This window comes from Embiotoca jacksoni, unplaced genomic scaffold (assembly GCF_022577435.1).
Source record: "Embiotoca jacksoni isolate LCO1_2020_lvr unplaced genomic scaffold, fEmbJac1.0.p SCAF_27, whole genome shotgun sequence".
In the NCBI taxonomy this organism is placed as follows: Eukaryota; Metazoa; Chordata; class Actinopteri; family Embiotocidae; genus Embiotoca; species Embiotoca jacksoni.
The window spans coordinates 2,310,881-2,338,327 of NW_027185378.1; the positions used below are offsets into that span (position 1 = coordinate 2,310,881).

The 27,447-nt window shown below is 42.0% G+C and overlaps 1 protein-coding gene across 1 annotated transcript in view; it reads left to right on the forward strand.

The window, feature by feature from the left end:
* Nucleotides 1-13,170: 13,170 nt before the first annotated feature.
* Nucleotides 13,171-27,447, forward strand: part of gfra4a (GDNF family receptor alpha 4a) — a 117,569-nt gene continuing 103,292 nt past the window's right edge. Inside the window, exon 1 of the mRNA XM_069160765.1 lies at nucleotides 13,171-13,974. Coding sequence (XP_069016866.1) covers nucleotides 13,917-13,974 — 58 coding nt within the window. The 5' untranslated portion in view covers nucleotides 13,171-13,916. The remainder of the gene's footprint in view (nucleotides 13,975-27,447) is intronic.

Below are 27,447 nucleotides of genomic sequence, written 5' to 3' on the forward strand. Positions count from 1 at the left end.
GTTCACACTTGGATCGACATCAGCAGTGTGGATTCTCATTAAAACTGGCCGGCAGGGGTGGCAGGTTTTTTTTTCCCCTCACAGAAAGCAATTAATTACTATAAAGAAAAAGTCCTCAAATTCAAGCCGGGAACAAGAGTTCATTTAAACATTCCTACATACTTGAGTCTTCAGTGATCCAACACACAGCACATATATATATATATATATATATATGGTTATATATTTTAACCATATATTAAAATGATACTGCTTTTCTGCTAACTTTTCTATTCATAACACATTTTATCATTACATTTTTAGCCATTTTTTGGGCGCCATATTTATTTACACATAATTTAACATAATTATAATTGTAGGGAAACAGAAACCCAATATAACACAACAGAGCATAAAATAGACATGCCTGTCCACAACTGCAAAACGTGAAATAGCCACGCTTTGGAATATCTAGGTGTGAAAGTTACACATTGTCCTGTAGTGGACGAAAATAAAAACCAACTGCATGCTTTGAGCCATGTGATTTACAGTAAAAAAAATAAATATTTTTTTTTGCAAAAACACGTGGTTGGGGTTAGGAACGAAAAAAACAACTAAAGAAAAACGCTTACAAAACGTGTAACTTTCACGCCTAGACAGCCCGTAGCGTAGCTATCTCACGGGTTGATATTCAGTTGGAAAGCAGCACAAGTCTGAGTCAGCTAATACACAAATTAACAAGCCACAGTACTACTTACATCTTTCACCTGCTGCTTCGGCATGCATCAACTGCCACAACCTGCAGGAAACATCCTCATTAACATAGTTGTGCACTGACATGTTTTTACAGAACATGGAGGCAAAGCTGTACTTTCCTTAACACAAAATTCTGTATTTGCGCCGATGTAACACACAATCTACTCCTTACTTTGGTTTATTATTCTATCAGGTTTTATTATAATGATCAGTGTTTTATTACTAGAATGAGATAATATGAATCTAAGGGGTAACAATCGAGGGAGAAGGTCAAAAAACAGGATCGTGACCGGAGAGTCGATGCTTAGAAACCCAGCCGACATTTTCTAACCATGGGAGGAGAGTTAATGAGTAATTCAACAACTAGTGTTGACATGCCCTCAACCCCACACTGCTCCAGTGCAGCTCCTGCGTGTTCATCAGTGCGACTTTGCATTGACGTACTGGGGAGCTCCCAGCTGCGAGTGTAATTGTGTGCGTGTGAAGCAGGGAGCTGCTGGAACAGAGCGTGCGTGCTCAATCAAGTTCCCCTGGTTAAATAATACGGGAAGAGATTAGTGCAAGTAGAGACTGTATTTGTATTGCACAAATTTGTATTTGTCACCCTCATATTAAGCTGTTTATTGAAAAAAAAAAAATGGTGGAATAAATGAATTCTAAAATTAAATACGAGTTAAAATTAAAGGATTTATGTTGGTTTAGATTACATTTAAATTCAACTTGACGTGCCTGTATAATCTCTGTCATTGTTTGGCATTTTCTGCGTTCCTCTTTCCTGTTTTTTTTGGACAAAATTTAGCCAGTCGATATTTAATATACAAGACAGAGACAAAAAAATAAACTAATTAGATTCAAGCAGTATGGAAAATATTGATCCAACAAGTGGTTTTATGACTTTAAAGCCTTTATAAAGATAGATTTTATGGCTTTTGTCAAACAGGCCATACTGTGGCATCAACTCCACTCCATTATAGTACTTTTTACTTTACTATATCTGATAGCAGTTACATTTCAGATTAAGATATAGATATAAAACACATGATAAGCTCATGAAATGCAACATAATGCTACTGATTAAACCACTGGTTGCCAATGGTATGGCTTGAACATCACAGAGTAAAAACACATTGAAGCAGACTGTGATAAACGGCTTTAATAGACTAAACTCACATTACATGCCTTATATTGTGCTTCATTTGTTGACTTTCCAATGAATAAAAGTGAGAAAGTTGATTCCATAGAGAAGACCCCCTGAACTCACTTCTGATCAAACTTGGAACAAGAACATTAAAACCAAGAATTCAGTTTGTAAGAAACGTCACATTTTCATATTTTCTGCCTATTCATGAGTTCAGCACTTTATTTGGCTGCCCTGGGGACGCAGCACTCTTTAACTTGTGTATTGAAAGAAGTTGATGTTGGAGCCAGCTTCTTTTTCTTGCTTCTCTAATTTGACAGATAATGTTGTCATTTAGTAATTATTGATATGAAGAGCATCGGGTGGAAAACTTTACTCGCCTGACCGGACATCAGGTCCCCCGGCGGCACATTTAGAGGTCCACTGCTCTGGAAGTGTTTTGGAGATGTTGACACTGAAAAGTAGAAATGTTTCCGCCGTGGTGGGTGCCTGTGTGGTTTCATGTAGTGACTTCTGCGGATGCTGTCCAAGTATTTACTTCCACTAGTCTAGTTAGACTTGGTATATTCCAGGATGTTGTGTGTATTCTCAGTTTGATAACGCTGGTTAGCAAAGATCTTTTCCGATGCAAAAAAAAAAAAAAAGGCAGTTTTGCACTGTGAATCCAAATTTGTTTTCAGAATTGTTTTCTCAACCAAAGTGGTTTTGTTCTGCGAGTCCTTCTGTGTGCTGTTGCTGTTTGAAGAATGATGTTCCTGAGGCCAAATATCATACACTGCTTCATTTTAAAAGTAGGTTTGTAAATATTTTAAGTGTAACAACAGCCATATTTATGAATAAGTAATACACTCTGCCACATAAAAACCATGCCTGATAATAATAAAAAAAAATCCGAAGAGATTTGATTTCAGGGTAAAAAGCACCATGAAGTAGCCAAATTTTAGCATATAGGAAAAAATAAGCAAATTTTTTTGTAACCGCACAATCATTAGTACAGCCTTACGAAATCAAATAGGAGAGTAAAATACACACGAGAGACGAGAGAGCAGTAAATGTAAGACTTCAGTTTGGATAAAGAGAAACTGGTGGACTTGTGACCTTCACCAGCTCATCCTTCTTCCCTCACGCACCATTAGTGAATTAGTAGAGTGACGACTAATTCATTTGACTAAAGAGGTTAATCCTGGAGAAGGAAATGGGAGGTGAAAACTAAGGTGATAAATGCAGTTAAAGTTACGGTAGGCAACATCTAATTAATTATAAATGCCCAAGTGTTTAGCTAAGCATGCTAGAGGTGGTGACGTTTGACATGAATTTAACATTGTAATCTCAAAAATTCCTTTTTTTTTGGCGGTGTGTTTGAACACTACATGTCCCAGAATTCATTGGGCAGCCAAAATTCCTTGGGCAACTATTTTTCACAGAAAAACCAAAAAAGAAAAACAACCGGGTATCTGTTGATGGTGCAGCCAAGCAGACTGATGTTTTAAGAAAGACGTCAGCCAGTTACTGCAGCTGCAGTCGGATTTCATGCTGTAAACAGTGCGAGCAGTTTTTTCATACAACAATGGGACACGGTGAAGTTGCTTACTTTGTGGAGGAGATGTGTCGCCTGCAGCTTTACATCTTCACAGCTTACTGTGACTGCTCCTTCCTCTTCCTCCCCCCATCCTCCTTCCCTTAGTCCCTGCAATATTTAAGACTGATCTACTGTCAGAAAAATACTAAAATGACTGTTGGATGATCACAGTGTGCAGAACCCCAGTGACATATGGCAAAATGGCAAAGACTCCTGCATATATAGGGAATTACATTTAACTGCTATTGAAGAAGAAATTCTGATGATTAAATGTATCAAAACTTGGTTCGATTTCATGAAAAGCTTGAAGGATTAAAACTTTGAGCCGGATGGTTTTGTTGTTGGTTGGTTGATTCGTCTTCACAGGTTTTGCACATTGCTATGGAAACATTAGTGTCTGTCAGGTGAGGTGAAGGTTAAATGTTGCCGTGACATTTGCACTCGATTTCCTCAGCACCGAAGCTAAATGAGCTCCCATTTATAAATGATTAATTCCACACACGTTTTCTATAATATGTATACTATCAAAGGAGAGTAATAATACTTGCTGAGATTATGGATGTGATTGTAGGTAATTAACTTCTTTTTCAGTGCGTTTGAGAGTAATGCTGCCAGTTTAGTGGTTTGGGTATAAAATATGCTCCATGTGCAACTGGTGTATCCTGTCGGAGTAAATATAGGCAGGCTCGCTCAGCTGAATAAAGGGGGAGAATGTGGACACAGGGGACGTTTCTCCTGATGGCAGCAACATGCCGAGCCTTTACCCTGTATGACTCAGTTTGAATGTTATGTATTCATCAATTTCAGAAATATTATCGACATTAAACATCACAGTATGCGGCTTGTTATGTCAATTTTGTTGTTCATTGGTCATAATCAGCTCAATGCTCAGTGGTTGTAACAGTTGAATTGTGGTCTATTTTCCAATAATGTACAACCTTATAACCTAGTTCTGAGCGGTTTGGAGCAGGAAGTGACCATATGTAGACGAGCAGGGGAGGAGCTAGCAGGTGGATCTGACTCGATCTGATTGGAAACCTGACAATACTACGTCCCGCCCACCGATAGCTGTAACGTGACTGCACCACAGGCCTGTCAATCAAACGGATACGCCCCCCAAAACACGTCTTCTTGAAGCCAGAAAATATTTTAAGAAGGAGTATTGTCTTGACTTGATATTTAATGAGAGAAATTAAATGGGAGTTATGGAGCCGGGGGCTTTTTGTAGCCAACCTCTAGTGGCACTTTGTGGTATTGCAGCTTAAGGCACTTCTGCATCGGACCCAGCAGCTACGTCCACTTTTACATACAGTCTGTGGTTTTAGCAACACATTGTCGTGACAGTTTAGATAAGTTATCACATGATAGAATGAATCATTTTCCATTTTTCTTTTCTTTTCTTTTCTTTTTTTTTTACAGATAATTCAGTTTGAGCTCTGTTGTTGTGTGAAACCTGCTGATTTTGATTGTGCTGTTTATATAGTTTATTGCTGTGACATTGCTTTCTAATCAGGCTGCACTCTGAGAGAGACAGGAGGAGTGAGAGGTGTCATTATGTGTGTGTGTGTGTGTGTGTGTGTGTGTGTGTGTGTGTGTGTGTGTGTGTGTGTGTGTGTACTACTGACTCAGCTGGAGAGGGCAGACAATGACAATGATGACATTCAGTCATACACATGGCAACTGGAGCCTTAATTTAGACATGCTGCAGTAACCAAGGCCGTCTAGTCTCCATTGTTTCATTGTATGTTTTGTTCATCGTGCCAGATTTATCTTCTTCACGTCATTTGGCAAAGTTAATTTTTTTTTATCTCACATTTTAAACCCTGATCTCTGAGTGAAACTCTGTCCAAAAAGCATTCATTAAATGGCTCCTTTGGATGTGAAGATATGAAGACGCTCTCACAGATATTGCATGACCTATAACTTCCTTAAAAGAAAATCAAAAAGGAAAATCGTTTCATTTGTGTCACGAAAATAACAAGACTCTTTTTACATCTCGGTAATGAATGGAATAATTAGATCTGTGAGGCTACTGTCGAGTGAACGTCAGCATGAAACCGTTTCTCATCTTGACTTCCTCTCCCCAGATGGCCTCATTGATTTATCCATTTCCACGCATCCTTGCTGTGCATCTGAAATATGTCTCTCCGAACACATCATGAAAACAGCCACGCAGTTGCCAAGGGCAAACAGGGTTTTTTTTTGGTGTTTTTCACGCCTCACACTTCTTTTTCTCGGACACATTGGCGTCTCATCACCTGCCCGCTGCGATGACCACATATGATTGTAATGACACCATATGCCAAACATCCCCCAGCCTCGTTTCTTCTTCTGCGTTTTAGTTTTTCCTTTTTTCCTGCCAGTGTCTGGTTACAGCTTGAGCCTGCAGTCAGAGCAGAAGCTGATGCTGCAGTACGCTGGCACCACTGCAGGCGAGGCTTCTCATATTCAGCTTCATCTTCAAAGGGGATTTCATTGTTGTTGTAAAGGCGAGTGACGAGTTGGCATTTCGATGACTCGCCCCACGCTACAGGGGCCAAAGCAGAAATATGTCGCCTGCCTCTAAACATTGTTGTAGCTCCAGTTGTTGGAAACTTACACACCATCCAGTCGGAAGGACAGAGAGTCACTGTGTTCCCTTCGTACACTCACATATATTACTCTTAGGGCCTGATTTACTAAGATCTCAAATAACATGTACTAAATTGCTTGTTCCTTCCAAAAGTTTGCAAATTTTTTTGCACCCATTTTGCGGGTGATTTACTAAGTAATTGCGTCATTGAAATCAGGTGCAAATCGCTGTATTTTAATGAGGCTGTTGCGTGTGTTCAATTGATTCCAGCAATGGAAAACAGAGCGACCGCAAAAGGAAAAGGAAATCTGATCCCATTGAAATGAATAAATATAAATACAACAAGGACAAAACGCTATATAGGAGATTATCAGCAAGAAAGTCAATACTGTGGGAAAAACAAAAAGGCGAAAAAAAGGCTTAATAATAAAACGTCGGCTAATAAAACAGGAGGAACGGTGGATGAGATCCTCTAACAAACACTGATCAGCAGGTCCAGATCTTTCTGTGATGGGCAGGTGACTTTTCATTCAGTGCTTCGCAAGTGCTTGAGAGCCTTATGAAGCTACCTGTGAATTCTGTGAGACACATTCAGGAAACTGTGACAGCACACTGAAAATGCTGAGTTGTAAGAAGTTTTTTAATTACTGGTATTGCATGGCTCCTCCTTGTTGTTGGCTGTCAACCATCATTCAGTTCATTCAATAACTCAGGAATATCACCGCTGGACAAACGATATGTCTGAATAATCTTCGCCTCTGTCATCTGAATTTTTTTTCCACGGGTGTAAAACCACGTTCTCAACGTATTCTTTGATTTCTCTGCATTTCCTTCTCACCACAATAAGAGCAGCCATCTCTCCAGATTTGCGCACCTGATTAATGCAAACCTTTCAGTACCTTTCACTAAAATACACACGCAATCACTTCTCCTGTTTCTACTTCCAGGTTTAGTAAATATCGTTGCAGGTGCTAAATTGTTCTATTTGCATGTTCCCTCCCAGTATTTTGCACCTTCAAGCAGAAACACCCAATATTACACATGCATGCAGGCAAACGTGCAAAATGGACGTGTGTTAAAATTGCACATTTGAAAGACGCAATCCTCACTGCACGTAGTTAGTAAATCTGCTTGGACATTTTTTTGCGGGTGGTGTGGAGTTTGCACGTGATTTTACACACGCAGACCTTTAGGAAAGCAGGCCCTAAAAGTACAACAACAAAATATCCTTGAAGTTTGTGAAGTAAAAGTATTCTTTATCAAACAATGTCCCCTTTCAGAGAGCAGAGTTATTGATTAATTGATGTGTATGGAGTATTTTAATGTTGTCGCGGTGCATGTGGTGCTTAACCTTGCTTTCCCACCAAATCTGGTGCAACGCTGCGCAAAGCAAGGATGTTATTTTCAAAGGAGTGCACCTGCGTCCTTCCAGGCATCTTCAGCATCTATAAGGCTGTAAGGTTCTTTTGTAACAACCTCACCGTGTTAAATTTTGTGATATGGTGTCATATAAATCCAATTGGATTGAATATAGTGACACGTTGCCTTGATTTTCTGCCTGGGTCAGCTGAAATAAACCCGTGACCACATCCATTACCAGGACTTTAGAAATACTGTGGTCATCACACAAAGTCCAACCAGTGGTCACTTATTAATACAGTACAATATAGTCTCTGTACTGCTGTCAAAGTCCTCTCTCTGCTGCTGAGAAATACTTTGTCTAAAAGTGTCTTCATCTAAAATTTATTGACACTGAATATATCAGCCTAAAATATTGTCCACAAATTCCCCCCTGAAAATATTGGATGCAAGAAGACATATGTACTAGGTTTAGTCAGATCACTAGTCTCTTATATTTTTTTGGGTGCATTAATCTAAAACAATGCATCAGATTTTATAAGCTTATTAATACGTTTTATATAAATGTAGTGGAGTACAAAAATACTACATTTGCCTTGGAAATGTTATCAAGTAAATGTTTAAGAGAAAAACAAGAAGAAAACTTTAGGAATAGCAACAGGGGAGGGATGGACAGACAGGCAATAGATGTAAAATTAATATATGTTATATAATATATGAGGAAAATGGATGTAGGAAGATGATAATCAACTTTGAGCGGCATGTTTGCAATAGCTGCCACCTACTCACATACGTGTACTTCAGAATTGTACTTTAGCACTTAAATCAATGCGCTTGTTTTTTTTGTTTTTTTTTACTTACCATCGCGATAATAAAGTTTAAGTTTCAAAAGTTGAAACTGCAGTGCGGTTCAGATTAATAGTCAGTCAACTCGTTCAGCACACAGAGTTTATTGTTTATGCTTTTTGTAGAATTCTATCAACTGAGTCTCACTAAAAAGACTCGGACATCAAATGAGACACGCTGAGTCTCATTCTGCTCAGATTTCGTATCAACGCTCACAAGCGACGCTTCCGCCGCCTTTAGAGCCTTTATAACACACTGGGAATGTTCTGCAGCATTGCGGCTCGATAATGCTGCCCACAGCCGAGAAGGGATTTTAAAAAATGGGACCGAATCAGTGTGACGGCCAGGGAAGTCCCATCAGCCCGTGACCGTCCGTTGTTTCTGCTGTAATTCTGCCCGGGGGGAGGACGAGTAAAATGTTATGAGCTGAATCGAACCAAAATGAGCTGTTAAAAGGAATATAGTGAAAAATGCTCTGCTCGTGACCGAAGCTGCGTTGAAACAGCACCTTTGTGTCAAACAGGCAGTTTGTTTGGCGTGACGATCAGATCGATTGGAGGTTCAAGACCTCAAAACTTATTTGGTCCCTTTTAGGAACATAATTAATACAGTAGTACTAGCAAAATGAGGTTATCAGAAATTAGAGCTTTTGGTCATTTATCAAGCAAAAATTTTAAATTCACTGAATTTATGTCATGTCAATCAATAGTTGTAGATATGTGCTATGGTCTAACAAAGAGATGCCACATGGGGTCTACTATAACGATGATTAGTCAGCTGTGGCTGCTTGTGTTTCCTCTACACACTGCAGACGTTGATGGATATTGTTGAGAGTGAAGACGACACTAAGGAAGTTGAAAAAGAGTTCAGTTATTATTAATTACAGCTGTCGAAGCCATCTGCACTGTTCACTTCATACACACCCCTTCACCTCTGTCTATAACAGAGAGTGATAAAATGTAAACACAGTGACTAGAAATCAAGAGTTTATTCAGGAGGTAGACTCCGCTTTACACGTTTACATCTCAGTATAAATGAAAGGATGTAAACATAGTTACTATAGAGGAAATACTGGATAATTAAAGCACGTTAGAGCCTGATCATACATGATACATCCATTAAGAGTTGTGTTAGTGATGTCAACAGGTGAATTTCAGCATGATACAACTTTAGGTCCAAACGTACGCCAAGGGCGGCACAATTAATTGATTCCTGCCTCTCTGCAATCTCATTTTTAAATTATGATTTGGCACTTCAGCTGGATCAAAACAAGCGCTCCCATGCCCCCTCAGGCAATAGCAACGCAGCTTTACGCCACATAATGCGCAGCAGCAGAACCCGACAGCAAAATAAACTGAGTGAGTGAGACACAAACAAAAAATGACAACGCTCAGAAAAAGACGAGGTGAAAGGTTAAATTTGGTTGTCAGTGTTTGATTAGACCCAGGAGCAGCATTTTATTGTTTATTTATTATATTTATGTATGTATTTTAATGGTGAGATTAATAATATAGCTATTAATTTACTATAATATTTTATATCCTTATTTTTTTAGTTGTTTTCTGTGTCAGGTAAATAAAAGCAGTATTTGTTTTATATTGTAAAAAAAAAAATGTGATCTCAATTCTAAGAAAAAAAATAAATCATAATTCTTATTTTATCCAGGGTCGTGCAGCCTTAATGTACTCTTAATGTCAGAGCCGACATTAATCTCCTGGGGCGAGTATGAATCCAGCTAAAGGCTGCCGTTTAAACATTCGCGATTCCAGCTGCTGTTCGCGGACTCATTGTTCACAAAGCAGCGTTGCAGTTCATGAACTTTAACAAAATTACTTCAAGTGCAAACCTCTAATGGAGAGAGAGAGAGAGAGAAAGGTGATGGAGAAGGGCAGTGCGTCAGTGGCCGCTTCTTTAACCCTTGTTTCCACTTGATGCTCTCAGTTCCAAATTACAGTCAGGTGGGTCAGACAAACTCGGCTGGGGGGAGCTTCTTCGTATTATTTCTGAAGATTTCACATGACGGATGCTGATTAAAGGCGTGGAAAGAGTTCAGTTTGTCTGTCTGTCTGCTGCACTGTTGCGTAACTTATTATAATGTGTCATAGCTCATGATGTAAATGATAGAAAAGTGGATGACCTTCTGGATATTAAAAGATTGAAGAAGCAGACATTCGTGTAAAGGTTTAACTCGAAGATGAGAGAAATAGGGAGTAAAACATTCTGTGACCATGAGACAAGTTTCACACATCAGAGCGTCATGTAACTGTCGCTCCATCGCCCAGCCAGTCCTTGTGTATACGTACTACGGCCTTGAAGACGGTTCCCTCATCTGATTCAGCTCCATCACTGGTCAATAGCCGGACTACAAAGTGGCTCCGACACAATCGTGGAGTCACAGTGAGACGGCGATGTGTAGGTGGTGCAGCGCCACATCTCTCTTTCTCTGGATGTTTTTTGTTTCTAATTCTATCTATATAAAAAGACAACACTTCAGGAGCTCGCATTGATTTGAATGCATTAACACCTCCCAATCAGCCGTGGAGAGATGCTCCTACAACCTAGCAGGAGCTCTGTCCCACATCCTCTCTCCCGGCTTATGACATCAGCGACGCAAGTATTTTTTAAGGGCGAGGTGGCTTTTTTAGAGTCACGGGAGAGGGAGCTGAAGCAGATTCAGGGATGCAGAAAATATTTGTCTGCAAGGATTCGATCCAAAGAGGATTTGATTCAAAGGGTAGCGCCAGTGATCAATACACCATCTTTTTTTTTTTTTGGCAAACACTGTAATTCAGTCGACGTTAGAAGGAAGGAACAGCTAGGTTGAAGTTTGATAGCCTTCTTGGAAACACTGCTTTTTGAAGTTCTGAAATAAGGATTGTTCTGTCTTCCACTAGAAACTGCAGCCAATTTGCCCTTGAGCAAGGCAGATAAGCACTAGCAGCTGATACTGTGGAGCTCCTCAGTTGATGCTCTGCTGGGTAACTGCCAGGCAAATCCAAACCTCAGACTTTTCTCCCCTCCAGTGTCACTGTACAAAACAGTTTCTTTGTTTTCTTGCTTGTTAAACCTGCACTTGGCAGCTTTTCTATTTAAAACCTACACCTGTTTTAACAGAGAGCAGAGCTGCAGCAGACAAAATCTTTTTATTTCTTGCTCTCGTCACATAAATCTTCTGCTGACTGGCCAAATGTGGTGTCAACAGTCTCTGGCATGCAGTGAATGACACTGAGTGACCAGTAACTCGTTTCTTTGATTATTATTTGCTGAAATGTTTAAGTTTGACATTAACAAACGATAGTTACAGCCTGACAAATGGCAGACGAAAGGATTCTGCATTTAGTGTAAATGTGTGGCTGTGTGTTTCATCGAAGCAGCAATCAGCATTGACGTCCCCCATTGGTTTGTGAACGGCCATTATGAAGCCTCCAGTTTGTATTTTGTCCGTCACCATCTTGCTAGTTCGGAGCGGTTTGGAGCAGGAAGTAACCATATTTGGACGAGCTGAGGAGCAGCGAGTGGTGGATCTGACTAATCTGATTGTCCCGCCCACCAATAGCTGTAACCCGACTGCACTGCAGGTCTGTCAATCAAACTGACACACCGCCCCAAAACACAACTTTTTGAGGTTTACTTTCTAAATAATGAGGGATTATTTTCAGATGGACCACCGGACAACTAATAAGAAGGAGTGACTTTAGCAAACAACACCGAGATAACTGGTGGAGAAATTTTATTGACTGAGAATTTCATTAGAGAGGCTGAATGGGGATCTATGCAGCCGGAGGCTTTTTGGAGCCGCCCTCTAGTTGCACTCAGTGGTATTGCGGCTTAAGGAACTTCTGCATTGGCCTCATTTTTCAGACGCAGAACCTACGGACACTTTTATATACAGCCTGTGGTTTCACCTCACTTTACCAAAATAATGTTCACACACGCCACACTTAAAATGTGTAATTTATCTAAATTTCCAGTTTCACTCTCTCTGGCATGGGATGATATGTTTTAAACCTGACAGTGTGTTGTGCATGTGTTTTGAGCATAATTACACAATTAAAAGAGGATTCAGGCTAAAATCTCTGCAAATGTAATGAAAGTTTAAAAAAAAAAAAAAAAAAAAAAAGCTGCAGTGGCCTCAGAGAGCAACACATGCTACTGGCCTTGGAGAACCAATCCTCTTAGACACATCTCACCGCCTGCAGTATCTGTCCTCTCAACCTGCCCACTGTCTCAGCAGAAGCAAATCCTGAGAGGAACAGACTGCCCACTCTCTTTTACACAAAACTGAAACACTGACAACGGAGTTTGTAGTGTCTAGGGGTTGTGCAGCTTATTCTTTAGAAACCCAGTACGATGCTTCCCACGTTTCACGGAGTGTCAGCCTTTTTTTTCAATTTTTGTCATTATTTTTTTTTTTTTTACAAAAATAAGGTTTGGGATGAAAGTGTCCCAGAGATGCTATAACAATTCCAAGAATGAGCTCATTCTTGGAATGAGGCAAAACAACCCCAAACAGCTCAAAAATTAATTTCTCATCTAGAGAGTTAAGTTTAATGGCTTGGAAATAATTCAGGAAGAAACAGCTGTCAGTAACGTGAATATTCTCCCGCTGCACTGCAGCTTTTGCAGGCTTATTCAGGGTGCATGAAGGGCAAACAAATATTTGTAGATAAAAAAGTAGGCTATGTCTTAAAATAATAATTGTGGAGCTTGTGTGGAGCGTCAAACAGGCCCCGCTGTCCCCAAAACCCAGATCAAAATAGATGGATCTTTGTTCTGATTTGAAAGAAGAGACCAGCGTGAGCACGTTAGACAGAAGGTAGCCTCAAACAGCCCATGCTGGCTGCAAGATGGTCTCTTCATTTTCAACATTAAGAGGCACAGACACTGAGTCAGCCTCGCTCTGTTTTTACTGCCTCTTGCTCTGTAGGGCCCCTAAAAGATTTTCTCAACTGCCTCAGAATTAATGATTCTCGTTCAGGATAACTGTGGTAGTTTCTCTCTTTTTTTTCGAGGGGGGAATAACCTACTTTTCAGAGAAGTGTGGATACGATCTACCCACCCATACAGACTATGCACCATTTTACGCGGGTTTGTTGTTTCCATTTTATGGCAGTATGAAATAGGCTATCGATTTAACTCGTCCTATTTCAAGTTTTGCCAAGATTGGATTTTTTTTAAACGAGCTGGGCTGGGCGTCTCCAGCCGGCCCGCCTGGGAGCAGAGGATCACAGGGACTGTGACTCGCAGGTCGGAGTGCGCACAGTAACGCGCCCGTGATTCATCCGCATTTTCCAGGCGGCGCGCAGGTGGAGGCGAAGAGAAGCAGCAGCCGCTCAGCACGGACGGATGAAACGGCCAGGGATGTTCAATATGCGCAAGATTTGTTCCCCGTAAGGAACGAACTGTTTCCCCCCCCTCCCCTTCGTCTCACATCGCTGTGGATCCGGCGCGGCTGGAACCCATTTCTCCACCGTGACAAAAGTTTGACTGTTAAAAAATGATGTTCTGCTCCGCTCATGTTTTTTCACGTAGTGCTGTGGATTCCGGCGTAAGCCTGAGTGGTCAGTCATCACTTGAGAAATAGCTGCGATTCTTTCGGTCTTTAATTTCGGTGCCATCCTCAGCAAACAGAGGGCTTTTTATTCTCGCACATCATCACTCGCCCCGGATTGCATCCGTTTGAATTAATGTCGCACTCCATGATGGACTTCCTCGGACTGTACTTTTTACAGCTGGCTCTTATTGGTGAGTTGAACAACACTTGGAATTAAATTCAGTCCAGTTGAACTTGTGTGAATGTGTTTGTCCTGAGAATGGTCGCGTCAGCTCATGTTTGACCCGTTTTCGTGCTCGTTAATGAAGGTGCTCTTTAACGCGTCCTTGTGCGCTTTGCTTTTTGCCAAAGTTGCATGATGAGATCTTGTTTTCTCCCCAAGATCAGTCAGTTGTGTGAATGTGAAAGGATGGACTTGGCTGCAGAGGAGGAAAAAGGAGCGATTCTGTTTTAAAATATTTTTTTTAAAGACCACACAAGAAAGCCTTCACATATGATCTGATGTGTGCCTGGAAGTGATGAAGCGGCGTGACTCTGCTCAGGCAGACAGAAGAGATGCTTGCATGTCTTTTCTCAGCTTTGTGGAGCAGTTTTTCTGTGTCGCCCTGCAGGCAGCGGTCCCGTTTATGCGCTCCATATATATAAATGATTTCCCAACAACAGCAGATGGATGTGAGAGGACGCAGATAAGAATGCCGCCGCCGCTGCTGTTCTCCAGCTAGACTGCGTAAATGCCGATGCAGACAAGTGTGTGTCAAACTGTTGGTGTGCGCGCGCGCGTGTGCCAGCCTAGTTGGGTGTGAGCGTGTAATATGCGTGCGCGTGGCGTGCGTGCTTATGCGCCTGCCTTTGCAGGTGACTTTGTGTGTTGTGTATGGTGGAGGGGCGAAGTGGCGTGCGTGTGTGAGCGCGGGCATAATGTTTGTGTAATAAGGAGCTTAAAATGCACCACTCAAAGTGTGTATCATCAAATCAGATGCTGAATTCATGAGTGATGACCACCAGCACTGCAGACACACACACACACACACACACACACACACACACACACACACACACACACACACACACACACACACACACACACACTTCTTCTTTACCCAAATCCTGCTCACTTCATCGTGCCAGGTGGTGCAAGTCATTTTCAATGACAGTGTTGTTTTCTGCTTGTCAGATCCATATGTGGTACAAACTCAACTTCTTCTAATGTTACTGCACTCTGTTCTGAAAAAAATGTCCATGGATAACAAAAAAAAAGAAAACTCCCTGCAGAGCGAATACGGGCAGGAAACAGGATGTACAGATGGAGGGATTTGTATTTGTGAGATTTATAGCCTCCATGATGATAGCTCTACGTCTAAGGCTTCATTTCCCCCCTCGCTGCAGCTGTAATTTCAGCCACTCTCGAGGCTCTACTGACAGGAGCCTGCATACTGGGAGTGCACCGGGTCTCCGAGACGAGATGTTCCAGCACCTCAAACTCTGAACGCATCTCGTAAAGGAAGTCACACTAATACGTCCCCCGCTGCCTTCTTCCCTCACTTTTCACATCATATGTAAAATGTGTGTCACCGCACGGTGCTGTCGCTCAAGACATGAGCCGGGTGGGTGGGTGAGTGGGAGCGGGAGGGAGGGGAGGTGGGGTAGGGGGGCAGTTGCTCCTCGTCTTTTCTTTCACAGATATTCTCTCACCTTGTCAAACAGATGTGTCAGAATGGCAATCTCTCTCAACCAGGGCCTCATGATCCCATCCGTCAGCCACACGGGGAAGCAAACGCACACAGAGGTGGAGATCAAAGGGAGGCAGCTTCAGCCTGAAGGTTGCAGAGGAAGAAGATGAAGGTGGCTGGTTTGAATCCATAACGGAGGGATCTAAATTAGAAGGCTAACTCATGCTTTTTCATGCACGTGATTTCATTCATGCTACAATTCAGGACTCACGTTGGTGTGCTATACAGTTCAACTGGACTTACGAGGCGGAGTTTGTGGACTTGCATAGTGCCGCATTTCTGGAGAATGTATTACAGTTTGGGCTCCATCGTTGGAAAGCATGCACAAATCAAAGCTCCTTCAACTACAAACTGAACAAGGATCTACTCTATTGTTCCTTTGACTGCATGTGATGCACGTTATTGCTTCACGGTCGTGGATTTGGGGGGGGGGGGGGGGGGGCTACGGTCATTAAAGTGATGGTGATGTATTCAAGGAGAGATCTTTTATAAGACTGCAACACCATCTGTGTCCTTTTGCTCCCTTTTAAAGTTGAATTAAAGGTGTGGAGCAGTGGATCAAACATCCATTTTGATATTCTGCTGTTTGCTCAGTCGGTGGACTTGCAGTTACAAACTTTCGTCTGCATGTGGACGTCTGCAGAGAGCTGGACCCTCACGGATTTGAGCAGATGTCTACATTTACATCACGTGGAGCCTCGCGGACATGCGGGTGCAGAGAGCATGAATTTGCCTGCAAAAGTTTAGTGAGAAATGTTCCAAGCAGACTCGGTTCCTTCCACAACTTTTTGGGGTCCCTGAGTGCACTGAAAACAGCACCAACTCTTGTGTGTTTGTGGAGCAGCTCAGCGGGATCTTTAGGTTAAGAGGACACACTGGCTGTGTGTGTTTACATGTAGCTCTCCTCTCAGAGCTCCGCGGTGATAAATACATGGTCCTCTGCAACTTTCCGGGGGCCAAACTAAGCTTTAAAAAAAAACAAAAAAAAACGCCCGTGGTGTCCGCAGCTGCAATAATCTCCATCCAGTGTAGTGAATGTCTCTTTCTGGTGAAGCATGGTGTGTGAGTTGGATGTATGCAGCATTAGCGCGCTGTGTTTTTTGCATTTTGTTAAATTGTAGGGCCAATCTTGTGCAACACAAAACGAAAGGGGAAAAAAAACCCAAAAAACCAAAATAACAAGCATCTATTTACTCCAGATCTAAATTAGCATATTACTGCTGCGTCTCGTGATGCTTCAGTGATTATCTGCCCGCACCGCTCGGCACATTTTGGAATCATTACTGTAATTAGTTGACCAGGTTTATCTGCATATTATTCTCCTACAAGTGGTATGGACTAAATGAACACACCCGACCTCGCCGTTTTTTGCGACGTGGCGGAGGGGTTCGTACCGCTTCAATATAGACACAACAGTAATTGGCTGGCGAGTTGTAATCATCAGAATACACAAACGGCTACTTGAAGGTGCCATATTTTTCCCAGCATGAGTTCATGGTGATAGTTTCCAGCAGCAGCGGGAGGAAGGTATGAAAAATTTGAGGCTACGTTAAACTGCAGGGACCTTTCACAAAGACAAAATAGATGGATTAGATTCCTCCAGGTGTGTGTGTGTGTGTGTGTGTGTGTGTGTGTGTGTGTGTGTGTGTGTGTGTGTGTGTGTGTGTGTGTGTGTGTGTGTGTGGAGTTTGGGCAGCATCACCTCCATTAAAGAGGCCCAGTAGACTGAAAAGGGCAACCGCTGCTGTTTTTATATCGGCCTATTTTGGCCCATAGCTGATTATGTGCATTCTGTTTCTAAATGTTAGCTGTCATCAGTTAGTCGGGTGCTCAAAATGCATGACTGAAACTAAAAATGATGGTGCTAAATTATTGGATGTAATTAATCAGAGAATCAGAGAATCTGATTGTAGATTTAACAAAATTACTGATATTACCGTCAGTCATTTCGTGCTGGAACTAATCACGTTTTTTTTGGGTTTTTTTTACTGATAATGTCAGTATAGCTTTTCAAATCAGTGATTAGAACAAAACAGTCGTTATGAGTTCATATTTTGAGGACTCTAGAGCAAAGTTACCCCAAAAAAGTAATTACAGTGTTGAGACTAGAGCACTGAGTAAACCGACTGCTGATTACCATTCCTCACAAGGTAATTATTTACTGATTAACTTTCCAGTCCAGTTGAGGAGAATTTTAAAGCAGTCGTTCGGTATGTTATCATCCTGCAAGCAGAGCTGCAGATACGCTCAACGCTGCACGATATCAGGTGTTTCATTTTCAATGAAGTCTTCGGTGGGCGTTCTTTGCGCTGTTGCTTTTCTTACCTCACCTTACCTTTTACTTCCTGTCTCTAAAACAAGTGATGTGTGATCTCTTACATTTTCCGTTTCAGTTCATCTTTTCAACATCTGCAGGATTTTGTTGAATTTAGACGAGGATGCGGTTTTAAAAAACAAACCTCAACCTTCCAGCCTCCGAGCTTCCTGGTGAATCAAGGCGACACTCGGTGTAAAAAAAAAATAGTCTGTCTGTATGATTGTTGAATGTAAGAGACAGGTCGTGGCTTTAAGGCTCGAAGCTTTGCTCTGATTCTCGGGGAAGAACTCTGTTGAACGCAGGGATTCACTTCGAACCTCTTACAGCCGTAACCTGACGGATCCATGTTTGGCTATGTTCAGATTGCCAGCACAAATCTGACATTTGTTGTGTTTTTGCAGTCTGGATCCAAACCACATTTGCAGCAGGTTTGAAATGGGATTACAATCAGAAATGTACAGATGTGTCTCAGTTCGGACGTTCTACGAGCTGCGATCACTTTTATTACGTCACTCGTAACGCAACACACGATGACGGCGTCATTTTCAGAGATTCTATCGACAGAATCTATGCTACCGCTAGCAGAGCGCTATCGGACAACGTCAACAAACACTCTACGGACAGAAGCCGAAAAATAGTCTGCTGCCACTTCCGTGTTGGAAGGCTACGTGACCAGCGTAGCTGCGCGTAGGTTGTTACCACGGCAACCCATGCAGATAGGTCGGTGATGTCTGGACATATCGAATCCGATGTGCTCGCTTGCAAATAACAGTGTGGGCAGTCTGTCCTAAAGATCTGATTTGCCTGCAGTCTGAACATAATCTTCTTTTATTATAACATCATGTGTCTCCACTGTCAGTTACGGCAGCTCCAATAAAGATGTAGAGATGTGGAGATACTCCATTCACATTTCTCTTATAGTATCATCTAAAGTTGTCCTAAAACATTGGCATGAAAACCTGTGACCTCAGACCTCTCGGATGACCCCGTTACTCTGGCTGGCACTGATGTGAGTGACAAAATAAATAGACTGATGCCCGTGCTGCAGCTAACCCAAATTAAATCTCGACTTTTGTTCAGTGACTGAAGGAGTGTTTCAGGATCTGATGAAGTGAAGCGGGACGGTGAAATAAACCCCACTGATCATAAGATGAACATTTCACTTCACACAAACAGCTCCGTAATTAACAATCCACACACAATCTTAACACAAATTAACCCTCCCTGACTCTCACAGACCTTCGCACAAAATGGCCTCCAGTGTAAACCCGACTCCTCGTGTTGCTGTCAGCAGTTATTCAGCTAATCACTGTGCTTTGTGTGAGAATGAATAATTTGCTCCTTGCATGTTTGGTAACCTTGAATTGTGACAGTTAATATTATGGGCTTTTTGCAAGAATGCGCTTTATGCATTTATTCTGACAAATGCGAAGCCCACCCCCTCACCGCCACCCTTCGGAAACATGTATAATTCATACTCAGTCTCCTCTCTCTCTCTCTCTCTCTCTCTCTCTCTCTCTCTCTCTCTCTCTCTCTCTCTCTCTCTCTCTCTCTCACACACACACACACCAGGTTCCCCATAGTGGCTGCAGCATCACACAGTTTCCTAATATCTGTTGTAGTGGTTACTTCTCCGTGGCTTCAAGTTCCACTGACAGAGAGAAGCAGGCGAATATTGTCATAGAATTACAGGAGCAAACGTAGCAGGAAGGAGGAGGGTGTGAATGTGAATAAGCCGTGTGTGACACCGAGGGAAGGGATTTATTTTTCTGTGAGGCTGGAGCTGTCGCCGGGCATCTAATGTGGAGGAGATACGTATCCTCTGTAGGGCGTCTCACCTCGAATGATTTGCTCGTTGGATCCTCACCTTACTTTTATTTCTGTGATTGTTGTTTATGCAGAACATTTGTTGCTGCACATCCCCTATAGTGGAGATACAGAGATGCATTTCCTCCAATCTGCACCCCCCAATCTTCACATTTACAGATATCATTTCTGACACTCCACCCATCCTGCGTGATTTATTGATTTAATTTGTCAACTGTCTACTTGCAGAGATTAAAAATACAGAAAAGTCAAAACAAGAGAAAAGTTTTGCCTTTTAAACAGCCGCGTGTCTTTCACTGGTGACCAGTTGACATTTGTAGCCGGTTTGTTCTTTGCCGTCTTGCTGCTTTTCCTCGCTGCCCTCTGTTATCTCTGCCAGGACAAGTAACTCTATATGTATAAAGAGCAGATGGATGCAATTACAGGCAATCGGCAGTGAAGGAAAGAGAAAAAAATGGAGGCTCTAAGATGAAGATAAACATTGTCTGAAATAGAGGGAATCAAAACTGCAGCACTAATGCTGGTGGGGAGGATTTTGCAGGGTGAAACCAAAATGACAGTGCTCCTTATTATGTTAAAACCCTGTCATTTCCACTGGCTTTTGTCGAGGGACGATTATGCCACAGACACAATTACCCTGCCCTTGCCGTGCTGAAAGGATATGGCATTTACTGCCACTGTATTCTCATCGGCAGACGTTTAACTTTGTAATGAAAAGGCTGCAAAATGGTCCGAGCTGATTGTGAGCGAGCCTAAAAGGCTGCAATTAATCAGAAGAATAAAGTTTTGTGAGGTGGGGTGGGGCCGTTGGGGCTGGAGGGCTGGGAGGTAGCACTGAGCTGACTTGGCAGCGAGAATGAGAAGCGGTAATGAAACAAGCTTGCAAGGTTTCAAGGCCCTTCATTAAGTGCTCGCAACTACTTACGGCCCCGTAAGTGTGTCTATCAATGCGTATTTAAGTAGAAGTAACTTTCAGTGTCTCATTGCAACCTGGTGCACACCATTATTAAGCCCCACACAATAAAGGCTCTTATTACCGCGCCGCCTTATTGAGAGCCGTGCAGGAGGTGACAATCATGTTCTCGTTTCACACAGACAAGGCCGGAGGGAAAAAAAATATCTTGGATAATCACAAGGCCACGGCTTCCATTCACACGATCCCGAGCGTTAATCACACATGCCGTCCCATTACAGTTACTGCCTGCTGCACTTAATTTTTTGTCATTTTTTTTCATTACGAACACGACTGTTGACTCAGAACCTGCCTGGAGATAGTGAGTAGTGTGGAACCGATTTACCCTTCCACATCTTTGTTCGGGTCAGTGGGGAAGCTATTTTTTGGTGGTTTATGATGCAGAACGAGTCTTTTACTTTGAGGGTTGTTAGTTCTGTATTCAGTCCATCTCCAGTGTGTCTGCAGAAGTTAATCAGCCACTTTTCTGCTGCTTCATGCTACTTATTTTGTTCCCATATAGAAGACATGAATTCATAGAGAGGGAAGCTCTTCTGCAACTTCTTTTATTAGTTACATGCACTGCACAGTCATCTGCGAAGAAACACATTGACATGTTATGTTAGAAAATGGAGCACATTCTGCTACTGAAACAGACCACTTTGTGGAACTTTTACAGAAAAGTTTGCAAGTATTTGAAAGTTCGAAAAATGACGAAAAAAGCTGATTCCACTGCTGCCAGATTTTTGGTACCATTTTTTTGGTTTATTGTAGCAGCAGAATAGTCTTCAAGGATTATGAAAATGATTTTTTTTTTTTACTCTTTTTCTTTTTTTTTTAAACAAACTGGAGCTTTTATCAAAGTTTCCTTTAATGAAAACAGTGTCTTGTTTTTTACTGACTCAAAGGTAATCATCAATGCTCAGGCCAAAGATATAAAAAGGTGATTTACATGAGAAACACAAACTAGGGCCCAAAGCTTATCAATCTCCGCCTGTTTCTCACATTCAGGTCAGGTCATATTAAAGGAGTAGCTCTTCCGCTTGTCATCTTACTTTTCCCTGTGAACTCGCAGCAAATGAGAGCAGAGCGCTCCGTCCGGAGCAAGAGCCGAATCGAGATGACATCCTGCAGCCTCTTCGGCACTGGCCCCCGGGATCTTTGGAGCTAATTGGTTTCTAATCAGAGCCGCAGTTTCTGTGGTGGCGTTCCGCTCAGGCTGTCGAGATAGAAATAGAGGAGGAGTGTGAAAATCGACATTCAGGAATCATGTTCAGTGCCAGGCTGTCAACTGACTGAAGCGTGGGGAGGCGGAGGAGGATGGGGATGTGTAGGAAGGGGCCAAATCGCTGCGGGCGATCCACCCAACCTGTCTCAGATATGTGCCAGGTAACATTTATGAGGGCTAATGAAAGCGTTTGCAGCTCGACACTCTTACACGCTTTCCACTCTGTAGTCTGTTGTGGGCCACTCAGCTGATTATATCTTTTTGTCTCACATGTTCCACATCATCACACAGGCAGATGGAAAAACAGGCTGATGAAGGAAAAAAATAAAAATTTGAAAGATGTTCAAGATTTGATAAAAATACTAAACGAGAAAAAAAACAGTTTGTTGGCAGTAACGATTGGACAGTTTTTAATGCTGTCTTATTTCCAGGACTATTTATCACACAACGTCAAATTTGACTGTTAGGCTACAGCATGCATTCAATATTACATAAGTACCATATGTTGTGCAGTATCAGTTTGTGTTTTTGTGACCCTGTGTGTGCTCATCTAAATTACATCCTATTGATGGTGACGTTTGGAGCATTTTAAGCTACATCGGAGCAGTGAAGTTGGAGTTATTTCAGGATAGCATCCCGTTGTTGGGTGAATCATCAGTACAAATAATGAGAAAAAAAATCATTTTCTTTGCTAAAGTTTGTGTGCATCAAAATTTGAAGTGAAGTCATCTGCGACTCCCAAGGTTTCCTGAGTTGCAAACGTCCAAATAGAAAAATTAAAATTCTGTTGCCCACACTTCTAACGGCCAACCTGAAGAGAGAAACTCCACTTTGCAGACACATTATAAAACATTCAAGCTCGGATATGCCAGACTATTGCTCATAACTTCAGTTTTCTTCACTGTGAGTGTCGTCTTGTACCCTTGTTCACGTTGAAGTTTGAACAGCCACCCTGAAGGGCGGACCAATCAGTGACCTGTTTGGGTAGCTGAGTGCGAAAATGATAAGACGAGAGTTTTTTTTTCTAAATGTAGTTGCAGCAGTGGTGAGTTTTGGTGCATATGGTGTACAATGCTGATTGGGGGCCACCTAGGGCCTCCATGTTGATTTGAAATGATGCATCATTCACTACTGGTTTGTTGGTCCAAAACAAGATAATGTAAATCGTCTTGTGTTTTGTGTTTATTTCTATAGACTGAGTCTTTCTCTATATGGGTGTCAACAGGCTGTTGGTCCATTTGTAGTTGAGATAGTTGGTTTTGCTCTTTATTTTACTGCAGATGGGAATTAGCCACGAGCTAAAACTGGTACAAGGCATTGTTCCTGTTTTTCAAGTTAATGTATTTTGTACATGGTCCCTGATATAAATACATTTATTAAACTAAAAAAACTAAAGCCAAAATCCTTAAAACAGAAATAATATGAACACAATGCCAGTGAGAATGGATGAGGAGAAACAAAATAGAAAATCCTTCTGATTATCAAACTATAACAAAAGTGTACAGCAGTAAGAAGCAATATCAACAAACTATTCGATTTTTGCCAACATTTGCATTCATTATAATTTGTGTTGTATATTCACTCATCTTTTAGCTCTGGTTTGGTCTCCACCAAGTCTTATGGAAATCTTTGGCTCTTTAGTAACTAAATACTCAAATTGTCAATGAGCTAGTCTCTATAACTTTGTTGTTGTTTGGCGTTGAGTAATTTGTTTTTACTGATGCTATGATACAACACCTCTCACCACCTCCATGAGACTGTAGGAGCTTCAAGCAGCTCCTTCAGTGGCTGACTGCTGCCCCCTCAGTGCAGGAAATTCATTTTTTTCTAAAAATATATATATTTTTTTATCTATCTTATTTTGTTTATTTCATACGTATTTGTAAATTTGTTCATACTGTGTACATGCTGCTGTGACAACTAAATTTCCCCACTGTGGGATTAATAAAGTCTAATCTAATCTAATCTATGTTTACATCGGGAGTTTAAACTGAAGGGACCTGCAGAGTTGTGATAGTTTGTCAAGATAGATAGATAGATAGATAGATAGATAGATAGATAGATAGATAGATAGATAGATAGATAGATAGATAGATAGATAGATAGATAGATAGATAGATAGATAGATAGATAGATAGATAGATAGATAGATAGATAGATAGATAGATAGATAGATAGATAGTTAGTTAGTTAGTTAGTTACTTTATTAATCCCCAAGGGGAATTTTTTTAATAACCTGTTTAACACTAAACATGTAGTTGTACTTGACGGGACTGGCAATAAACGTCCCGCCTCAAACTGAAAAGCATTATCGCTAAAACATCGGGGGGAATGCATGAACAGATCGAGGCGTTAGCAGTGAGGGAGTCAGGTGAGAGCAAGTTTAATGTTGGTTTTATCATGTTAAACTGCTCTTTTTTAAACTATCAGTGAATGTATGTCCTGCAGGCCTTCCAGATGGATTCCATGTGAAAATCATACGCCGCTTTTCTGCGTGTCTCTGTATAAGCTGAGAATAAGACGGGGCAGCCCCTTCCTATCTGCACTCAGTGGATCATCTCCCTTTAGCTAAGCTGATAAATCCTGCCTTCAAGGTCTTTTTGTTCCAGCACATCTAAATACATTTTTTTTTATTTTAAAGGGGGATTTTAGAGTGTCATGATTGACATGCTGCACACAATGTAATAAGGAATTAGATGCTTTTCTTTCCCGTTTCATCTGGTGCATGTACCCGTTTCTGTAGATTTGGATTGCATTGCCTTACTTATGGACAAGGGAGGGGATGCGTTACATGTAGAGCAGGTTATGACTCTCTTGCATGTTTTTTGTGGTGATCCACCATTTGGATGCTTTTCTATGATACATGTAGTTGAGGATTAGATGAAACTCTGAGCGATTAAATACATCCCTGATCTCAACGCCTCGAACACATCGTATACTATTTTTCCTTTCTTTCTTTTTTTTTTTTAAGACTTGAAGATTAGCCGAGCCAGTATAACTAAGGTAGGGAGGCTTAGTAACCCAAGAATGAATGTAAATAGGATTCTGTGGCAATGAAAGATACAAAGTGGTCTAATTAAATCCTTCTTGATTTGAATTCAATTTCCCCAGGCCTCACGGCATCCTGTCGCTGACAAGCAAGCCGCCTCTCTTTGTCTTCCTCTCAGCAAATCGCAATTAGGTAGTGGGCGTGTGTTGGTGTGCCAGTCAATCACAGTCACAGCCTGTGTTTTAGAGATGATGACATGTGTTGACCACGGACCTTTTGGTGGCTCTAATTTGGAGGAATGGACAGTTAACAGAGATATTGATTTTTTTTTTCTTTATGTTTGTTGAGTAGGATGATCAGTTCATTTAGAAACTGGACACTTTGCTCCGAGGGTTTCTTAAAAAATATTGATAACACTCACGCACGTCCTTTTTGTACTGCAGCAGCATCTCCAGCCAATTATCACTGGCATCCGTTGCCAAAGTCATTTTCATCTCATTTGAAAATTGAAAACATTTTCCCCCGGTGTTATCCATTACGGGTCATTGTGGTGTTACAGTCTGCCAAACAGGCGGCTCTCTCTCGCTCTCTCTCTCTCTCTCTTTCCAGTAACACTAGTAAAGCAGCGTGGAGATGACGAACGGAAGAAGCAACAAAAGCGAATATCGGCGCGGAGGAGGACAGTTAACACCTACACCTGTCTGAATCAAATCGGGCGTTTTGGAACAGAAGTAAGAGGTAGATAGACTGCAGTTACTCACCGTCGCCGCCTCAAACCCTCAAATACACACCGATTTTCTTCAAATCAAATTATCGATGTCTGTTGCAACGGCCGGCGTTGTCTCAGCCTCCACCGCCGTCATTTGCATTCGCCTTTAGAGAGCCTCATTTATTTTGAGAAGACTTAAAAAAAAAAAAAAATTATGACACGCTCCCTCATCTGGAACACTGAATATAAGATATAAAACCCGTCTGCTGGTTGACTCGCCACGGCGAGATCAAACAGCCGAGCGGAGGGGGGAGGAACTGAGTAATCAGCGAGAGGAGAGGAAGAAAAACCGAAGAAAGAGTGAGAGGAAATATTGGAAGTGTTTTCCAGACGGCTGCTGGCTCGCCTCCGTCCCCTCGGCCGCTTCGCATCTCATCTTTAGGTTTAATTAGCTGCTTTTAACTCCATCCATTGCCATTCCCCCTCCTGCCTGTCCCTCTGTGATCCTGGATCCTCACCCTCCTCCGTGGCTTTGGGCCGTGCTACTGAAGTGTGACCCAACCTCCCTGCCATTGATCGAAGGTCACTCGCCATCACGCCGGTGACCTTTCCCTGATTTCAATTATTTGATAATTCGCAGCACCATTTATGGCCCCCTGATGGGCAGGCATTCGATTTCTCACCAGCGCTCAATAAAACACATCCGTCGAAGGATTCTGAGCTCTTCAAACACCATCAAAGCTCTGGCAGGTTTTCTTAATGGTGCTTCTGTCGTGGAGATATAGGATTATGAGTAGATAGCCCCGGAGGTCGGAGCCACTTGACTCGCTCGGATAGCACTCGATGGTATCTGAGTAAGGTAATGGACACCAAGCTAAACAGTAAAGTAGAGCATGAGTGGCGGCGTCGCAGTAGATTGGCTATCATCGCCTTCGTCCTATACAAGGCAGCAGATAAAGTGAAAGCCTCTCCCCCCTCCACCCACCCTGTCAGCTGCCGTGACCTCTTGTCTGATCAGCAACCTGAACAAACCCGGCGTTACGTGCTCACGGCACAGAACAAGATGCTGTCCGATTCTTGATAACCACTAGATTGGATGAAAGCCATCGAGCCACAGAAGAATACTCCTCGGCGTGCACCCCAGCCGTCCCGGGGTTCATGAGCTTTCAGCTGCCATCAATATTGTTTAAGGACTTACATGGTGTCCCGCTACTCCGCCGCTCCGGGAGCTGTGTTGTTGTACACTGCAAGAGAGGCCGGCCTCAGACGTAGGGAGCCAAGAATCTGCCAGGGCCGGAGCCGTGATCGATGATGAGGAGCGGCGAAGGTTTTATTGCGCGTCTCATCATGACAACCGGAATGAATGAGTTGCTCAGCGTCTGCGGGGCTTTGTTGCCCCCTCTGGTCCCCATTTTTATTATTACTTATTCACATACGGCAATAATGTTGGTTCAATTTCCTCCTCTATCAATTTGGCTGTTAAACTGTGAATTATGCAACACTGGGATAAAAGAAAAAGAAAAGGGGATGGCAGCAAATTAACACGACGATGATGATGAGGATATTTACAACCTTCCTCGTCTCCCTGGAAATCGCTTACACTTTTGGCGTGAAGGAAACATATGGAAATATGTGAACACACGTCTTGACTGTAGCACTTCTCTGCTGGTCCTCCTGATTAGCTAAATGATAAATCTGTCCTCCCGCTATTCACAGTTTGATGATATTTGCATACAGTGATTAGTTGTTTTTTTTCAGTCATTGTGATATCAACCATGCGGCGTGCGGTCTTTGACTAATTTTGAAGCAATTGTTTACGAGATTTGTACATCGGATGGCAGACAATATTACATTATGGCATCATCTGTTCGTCTATAACATGATGCTGAGTTTATATTCACCCAACCCCCAT